Consider the following 8082-nt stretch of genomic DNA (forward strand, 5'->3'; position numbering starts at 1 on the left):
TCATGTATTTATAGACTTGAGTTTACATGGTAACTCCCCACACCATGTCGTACAGGTGCGCGACTCGCGCGCCACATGCGCTGTGTGCGCCATGGCGTGGCATGACCGAACTAGACCGGGATTACGATCGGGCATGTCACCAAACGTTTCTCCCCTAAACCGACTGAAACTGATGCTAAGACTTACTGAAACAAAGCTAACAAGATACTGCAACAATTTAGCTAACACCGGAGATATGCCGCCAACTGGATAACCATTCTCAAACTCCTGATCTGTCTAATTAGGCTCTTGTAATGCTGACCATGATCTGGAGAGACCTGCTGGTGGCCAGAATGTTCATAAAACATTGGCACCGCATGTAAAATAGCTGCACCGGATGTACATGATCCCGAGTGGCAGCGATCTGTGCTACACTAGCATGTCCTTCTTTCCCGATGTCTCAAATTCCTATGCCTCATGTTTTTTCTTCTTTTCCAGTTGTCCCTCATCATCTCTGATTTGTTTATACGCTAACACTAATATGTTCACGAAAAGGAGAGGTGGTATCAGGTCATGTGTGGCTTATGCAGAGATAGTATTGTACAGGCAAGTGAGTGGTGCCATATTTATACTAGCATCCCTATAGGTTTTGTTGATTGGTAGGTAACTATTTAACTTGTGCATAATTTATGAGAAATTTTTGTGGTGGATAGAAATGATATGGGCCATCCACCGAGAGAGACTAAATTAAATGGTAAAAATACAGAAGACGCGTATTGAAAGTACTTTAATCAAACAAGTGGGGATAATTACTGAAAACGGTGCGACTAGTGTCCATATATTACTACCAAAGGCTAAAGCGATGTTGATTTACTGACCAGTGTCCTTGGCCCTGTCTATCATCTACTACATCTTTCTTGGGGCAATTCGGGTGGGTCATCAGGCCCATAATGATGTGAAAAAATTGTGTTGGATCCTCTGCCACCATTCTCCCTCTTGTCCTGCATCAACGTCGGTCCCTATCCGCCGCCACTCAGCTCGATTGATCGGCAACTGCTTACTCCCTCAAGGCCGTGTGGCTAGGGTTTCCAAGATGACATGGTGTAGTGTCAGCCTGGTGGCGACAACAGCTTCGAAATCTGGCCACTGGCTAGCTGCTGGGTGACAAGATCTGGGCATCCGTCCTCAGTTGCATAAGATTCTCAATTTGATTATTCAGTATTCTGTTAGATGAAGTCTGTGGTGTTGGCAATGCTTCTGCATATGAGTGAGAAACAGGCCAGTTTACTGCATATGAGTGAGAAACAGGCCAGTTTACTATTTTGTATGCAAAAGTGCTGCTGCAGTATAATTCTACGTTGCAATCAATCACAGATGCGAGCTTTTACTACACTGAAATATTTTACTTTGATTGGAGCAATACAAACAATGGTTGATATCAAACTTTTAAATGGGAGCTTTTACCATATAAAACATTTTACCTATTGCATTTACCTGTCAATGGAATGAATTATAGAATCCTTATTGGGCACGCATCCTTAATCATGTACTGATGAGTCACTTAAGATTGGCTACCAGTTACTACCACATTGAAAGAAGAGGAAGTATCATATTCATGGAGTTCCTAACACCTACCACATAAGTAAACAAATTCAATATGCCAGTTGTTGGGAGGGAACTAAAGAGCCCAGGTACTATCAGCGAGATGCTTCTTGTCCGTCTCATCCATTGTCAGGAAACAAGAATTACAAAATATACGTACCGACACTTAAATTAGAAAATGCATTGTGCTGGGGTGGATGGCACTAGTCCTCTTCTGCAACCAAGTTTATTGTGTTGTATGGGGGGGAGGTATGGACAACTTTAGGATCAGATAAACTGCTACCACATCAAGTACAGTTTCAGAGGGAGAAGCAGAAGGACATATGGAACAAGTGACATTGTTCTAATTCATGTTGCCTCACTCTCATATGGTACTGATGCACTTGGCACAACATCGCCAGTTGACGTTTTTGTGGTAACTTCAGGAACAGACATAGTTTGAGTTGTAGTTTCAGCTGCAGGGCTAATGTATGCATTCATTTGGTGCTTGTGATGATACTAGCTAACTATATGCGAACACACACCAATGGATGCACGGTGACAGTGGTGCCGGTGCTGGAGAAGAAAGAGAGATTTAGTGTTCTATTGTTATTGTTATCCCACACTAGTCCATCCTAGTCCTCAAGATGTTTATCCCATCACATGCCCGTGGGTTGACACGAGAGATGCCAGCCAATACTAGGCACACAGGTGACAGGCCACTCGTGCAAACGCACTAGGCTCATGCCTCAACACTGGCCTTAGAAGCTCAGAGCCATAGGCCAGTCATGACAGAGCTGCCGCTTGCCGAGAGCCTACCACCAGAGCATGTGCGATGGTGGTGTTCACTGTTGGTGTGCTTGGGCAGTAGGGCCCATGGACATATGCCCATATGCCTAAGCTATGGCCAATAGTGACAAGGAGAAACCAGCCAGCCAGCATGTCGGCACCAGGACGTGGGTTAGCAACGAAACTACAGATGAGAACTGACTCCTCTCTGTTTGGATCCACTGTTGGCCATTGTATATAGGAACAGGCATATGCCTCTTTCACGACATCTCCAATTCCCATGACTTACTGTTTCTTTTCCAGTTCCCACACATTAGGCATCATCTTATCTGTTTATGCTAGTAGTAACGTGCTCACAAAAAGGAGGAGAGGCGTTATATGTACATGTGATGCTTGTTCAGATATGTGTGGGTGCAGTGGTGCCATATATTTATGTGTATTGGTATTGGTTTATTCACTGGTAGGTAAGTAATTTATGCCTATGTTTAATGCTATAACTTTTGAATCAATCTGTAGTCTTGAGGATTATAATAATCTATTCAAAATGTCTTATTTATTTTTTATTGTATTGGTCCATCACAATCTCTATATAGCTACCGTAGACAAATTCCTTAGTTCAAACCTGTTGCGTCTTTCCTCTTTATGTTTTTGCCACTTGTGGTTGCACAATCTCTGTTGATGCCAAATGAAGGAAGCTTTTAGTTACCATTAGGGGACAACCATTTCTCAGTAAAGACCAGCGTCCAAAAGTCTTTAACAATTGTGCAATTCATGTGTGCTCTTCTGAATTTAAATTTGGGATCATCTTCGTAGCAGAACCATCTAGCTTAAACAAGTTCATGTACGCTGGATGTGGTCTCATAGAACTGTAGCAACTATGCACATAAATCCATACTAACCTGACTATCGAGTACCCATGAGGGATCTCAACTTTCACAACTTTTACAACTCAGGGTCGGATATTTGGATTTTATTATAACATATCATAACACAGAGATTGCAGCAGAAATAATATTACAAACGAAAGAGCTTGAAATACATGACTATTACAAAACCAACACTACAGGAATCTAGATGTTCGCCGACAGCCCAGGCGTTTGCCGACAGCCAGGATCTGGGCTGTCGGCGAACCAACTGTTTGCCGACAGCCGAAGACCACTGTCGGCAAAGTCCACGGTTTGCCGACAGCCACTGTTGGCTGTCGGCAAACTACGCTCTTTGCCGACAGCCACTCGATGCTGTCGGCAAACTTTTTTTTTTTTGAATTGTGACTTCAAAATTTTTTTGTTGCCTAGATACATTGTTTACAATCACATGTTTGAATTTGGGCCTTTTTGGAAATATTTACCTATATTTCGCTAATTTTTTTCCTTCACTTGAATTTTCCCGCATTTTTCAAATTTGAATTGCAGGTACATGAAATAATGAAACTTTGGCCTTCGAAATATGATATTCATGGTGGGGAATGTGTTTTAAGGCCGTGTACCAAAGCTCACCAAAAGTTTCAAGTCCTTGTACACGTAACACGACCATCCAGGAGTGGCAAATGTGTTTTTTAATTATATAAAATCCAAACGAAGTTGAAAAATCACGAAACTTGACGGGGTGTCGTGTTATCGCATGTGAAGGCTATGAAAAAAAATTGAAAAAGTTTGGAGCAAGTTGCGGCGTAACATGCTTAAAACCTAGACATCTCCACACATCTCACTTGTGATCACATGTGGAGTTGTGTGTCTTTTGAGCATTTAACGTCGCAACTTGCTCCAATTTTTTTTAAATTTTTTCCATAGCCTCCACATGCTATAACACGACACCCCGTTAATTTTCGTGATTTTTCAACTTCGATTGGATTTTATATAATTAAAAAACACTTTTACCAATCTTGGATGGTCGTGTTAGGTGGACAAGGACTTGAAACTTTTGGGTGAGCGAAAAGAATTAAGAAAACATAGCTAAATAACTCAAAACAGCCCCAAATTTTGAATTTGAGATTTAATTGTGTTACCTAGGGCCCAGAAAAAAAATAGATTATTGAGTGGAAAAATCAATTTAAAGAAATTAATTAATGAAATATAGCAAAAAAAGTCAAAAAATCACTAAACTTTTTGAGGTGTCATGTTGTCACATGTGGACCCTATAGAAAAAATTTAAGAAAGTTTGGAGCAGTTACAGTATCAGATGGACAAAAACCAGACATTTACAATATAATCGCATGCAAATAAATTAGAGAAAAAAAGTTCTTTGCCGACTGCCCTAGATCCAGGCAGTCGGCAAAGGATATTCGTTATTAAAATATTCCGAGCCTTTGCCGACTGCCTTGCCAAGTGGCAGTCGGCAAAGGAGACTTGTCCGCACCCGCGCCTAAAACGAAGGAGCCAGCGCTGCCAGCACCCGCGCCTCCTCCCCTGTCAAGATGGGGGTGGTGTGGTTCGGCCCACCGGTTCAGCAAACCGGCCCAAAAAGAAGATTCTATTGGGGTTCGACCCACTCCTGCCTCCCGTCGTGTGGCGGCGGCGCCCTAGCTTCGCCGCTCCTTGCCTTGAGCCGCGCCGTCGGAACTCCACCTCTCCTTGCCTTGAGTCGCGCCGCTGGAAGCCTGGAACCCGACGTCGAGCTCCGCCGCTCCTTGCCTTGAGCCGCGCCGTCGGAACTCCACCTCTCCTTGCCTTGAGCCGCGCCGCTGGAAGCCTGGAACCCGACATCGAGCTCCGCCGCTCCTTGCCTTGAGGCCGGTGACATCGGCCAAGAAGAAGCATCCCCAGCCCCACGACATCGGCCGAGAAGCATCCCCAGTCCGCCACCCTGCATTTAACGCCCGCAGCAGGTATGTGCGCGCTCTTGCTCTGTTCGTTTCCATTTCGACTGAGCTTGGGATCCATAGCTCGGGGTTGTCGTCGTACTTGTGTGCCGCGCCGCCGAGGTGCGATCTCTCTGCTCTGGGGTGCAAGTGCGACAGTGTTGCTGCGCGGTTCTCTGCATCTGGAAACCTGTAGTTGCGTTTAGACTATTCATTCAAGGGGCCTTGCCACTGGAATTTCAGTCGTAGTTAGTCGCCACCCGAGTGGTAGGACTGGAGTGATTTCAGTGACTTGGGGTAAATGGTGATCCAAAAAGTTCTTGCTTTGTTCACTCCGTGCCAAAGAAAACATTCTCCTAGCAATCAGTGCTCTGTTACTTACGCTGGAGTTATTGACTTTTGAGAACTGAAGTTTCAGATATCACTCTGAACTTATTACCAAACAATCCTTTATGTAAAAACATTCTCCTAGCAATCAGTGCTCTGTTACTTACAGCCGAGCACCACCCAGATGTACACGCAGATGGAGGTAAGTGTGGTTCCATTCGTCGTTCACACACGATCCACCTTCGCTTCACATACCATCAACCATGTGCGGGTGTAATATTGCAGGCTAGGATGGAGGAGCTGGAGGCCAACCAGGCGGCCCAGGACTTGGCCCACAAGGCGCAGCTGGCGGCGGTGGAGGCGGCCCACCAGGCGCACCTGGCGGCACTGACGGAGCACCACCAGCGTCAGATGGCGGACCTGGCGAGCTTCCTCCGGACCCAGCACCAGCAGGATCTTCCTCCCTCGCTCTTTGCTCCACCACCAGTCCCAGTGCCTGCTCCTGTTCAGCGTCCGGTGAGTATAATACTAATTGCCTCACTTGCTTTAGCTTGTGCGGCCATCCTGCAGGTACATTACTAATTACCTCACTTGTCCTTTGTGCAGGCTCCGTCGGCGGGTTCGAACCCGACTCCCAGCCCTCCACTGGGTGCCAGCCCTACACAGCAAGGCTGGCCAGGGTACCCGACCTACCCGACCTACCCCACACAGCCGTTCACGTGGGGGCCTCCTCCTCCACAGTCGCAGGGCTACTCCTCGTGGCCGGGGGCGCAGACGCAGCAGGGGCCTAGCGCAGGACTATGGCGCTACGACGCCGCGCCGTCAGGGTGGACTCAGGCACCACCACAGGCAGGGTGGGGTTCGTGGGGCGATGGGACCCCTGGGGACGGCGCCACGAGCTAGGTACGTTTGCCTCCCTTAACTACTTGTTGGCCTTCGTGCCGCGATGGTTGTCGGCCTTCGTGCCGCTGTGGTTATCGGCCTTCGTGCCGTGGTCGTTGTTGGCCTTCGTGCCATGTTTTTTGCAGGTCTTGGAACCTCCCCGTGCAGGGGAGGTGCTGCCGAATTTTTGAGTGGATACTAATCTTTTTCTCTCCTTTTGTAGGAGGACCTGTGGGGGGTACTCGGTGACGAGCAAAGTACCTTTGCCTCCATCTTCTCGACTAGGACGCATGTTAGACCCTTTTGCCCTCATGTTGGACTTGTAGGACTTGTTGGACATGTATGTTGGACATGTATGCACTTGTTACGCGACGTTATGTGTATTTCGGACATGTATCGATGGATTTGATGATGTTCATGTGTGGATTCATGTTGAGCTCGAATCCGATGATGAAATGCGGTTTATATGCTATATTGTTATTATAAACGTGATCTGTGGTATATATATATGCTATAAATGTGATTCGAATGCAATGAAACAGTAAAAAAAAAATCCCAGCTTTGCCGACAGCTTTGACCATAGCTGTCGGCAAAGCTGTGTATTTTTTGCCGACAGCAGATGTTTGCCGACAGCCTTGGTAGGGACTTTGCCGACAGCCCTGTTTACCTGGCTGTCGCCAAAAAATTGGACTTTGCCGACAGCTATCTTGGCCTGGCTGTCGGCAAACCCTGACTTTGCCAACAGCCCTGGCTGTCGGCAAACCTGGCTTTGCCAACAGCCCTGGCTGTCGGCGATGCCGTTCACTTCGCCGACAGACCACGTGGCTGTCGGCGAAAGGACGCCGACAGCGCCCTAATTGCTGTCGGCAAAGTCCTGTTTGCCGACAGGATTTTTTCCGACAGGGGTTTGCCGACAGGAATAGGGAAATCCTGTCGGCAAACTCTTTGCCGACTGTAAAAGGAGCTTCGCCGACAGCTTTCAGCTGTCGGCAAACCCGCGAATTCCTGTAGTGCAAGTTTTAAAGTACGAGTTAAGCATAAAGCATCATAAGTTTGTAAGGGGTTAGAATACTGTGAATTCAAGTAAGAGAGCAAGGGAGCCGACAACCACATAAACAAAAGCAATAGTAGCAGATAAGTAAGTGTCAAGCCCACCGACATATATATTAGATAAGAGTAAGGATAAAACTCCATCCAAGGGCATGCTAGCACTATTACTACAGCTGCTCCTCATGAGTGATCATGTAGCACAAGCAGAAATTACTGCTCCTCTCATGTAGCATAGACAAAGACGGTTGCTCCTCATGAGTGACCATGCAGTATAGGCCGAACGTCTTGTACGTAATTGTGTGTTTTGTATAGCTTCTCGGGCTACTCCCGGAGCTGTTTTAGCACTCCACCAACCAAACCCCCTCCTCACCAACTGCTCAGATCGATGTACATGTCCCGAAAATCCTATTGACAGAAGCAATTTTGTGCAAGAGGAGCTGCAAAATCAAGCTTCACCTAGCTCCCTCCCCCCACCCACCATCCCCCTGCTCCGTGGATGCATCGTGCAACCTTGGTCCAGTTTGCCCCAGGGCACATGGAGAGGGGCTTTCAGACCAGTGCAGACGACACTGGCGTACGGAAGGTTGGAGGGCACATGGACAATGAAGGGATGAAGAGGGCCGGCATGAGGAGGGGTGGAGGCAAGACGATGTTGGCCCTCATGGCTGCGAGTCCAT

General features: G+C 47.0%; 1 protein-coding gene across 3 annotated transcripts; it reads left to right on the forward strand.

The window, feature by feature from the left end:
* Window positions 4803-6862, forward strand: LOC110432408 (extensin-like). 3 transcript variants are annotated; one of them, XM_021452775.1, is made up of 5 exons: window positions 4803-5173; window positions 5559-5675; window positions 5759-5989; window positions 6080-6376; window positions 6579-6862. In XM_021452775.1, exons 2-4 carry the CDS (start codon window positions 5658-5660, stop codon window positions 6374-6376), a joined length of 546 nt encoding a protein of 181 aa, XP_021308450.1. In that variant the 5' UTR covers window positions 4803-5173; window positions 5559-5657; the 3' UTR covers window positions 6579-6862. The 3 variants fall into 3 exon arrangements, with proteins under 3 accessions (XP_021308450.1, XP_021308449.1, XP_021308451.1); XM_021452774.1 differs by having other exon boundaries at window positions 5619-5675; XM_021452776.1 differs by having other exon boundaries at window positions 5658-5675.

Source organism: Sorghum bicolor, chromosome 2 (assembly GCF_000003195.3).
Source record: "Sorghum bicolor cultivar BTx623 chromosome 2, Sorghum_bicolor_NCBIv3, whole genome shotgun sequence".
Classification (NCBI taxonomy): domain Eukaryota; kingdom Viridiplantae; phylum Streptophyta; class Magnoliopsida; order Poales; family Poaceae; genus Sorghum; species Sorghum bicolor.

Coding starts and splice junctions, on each gene's coding strand:
- LOC110432408 (XM_021452775.1), top strand. Junction 5,990..6,079: donor CTGCTCCTGTTCAGCGTCCG/GTGAGTATAATA, acceptor TCCTTTGTGCAG/GCTCCGTCGGCGGGTTCGAA.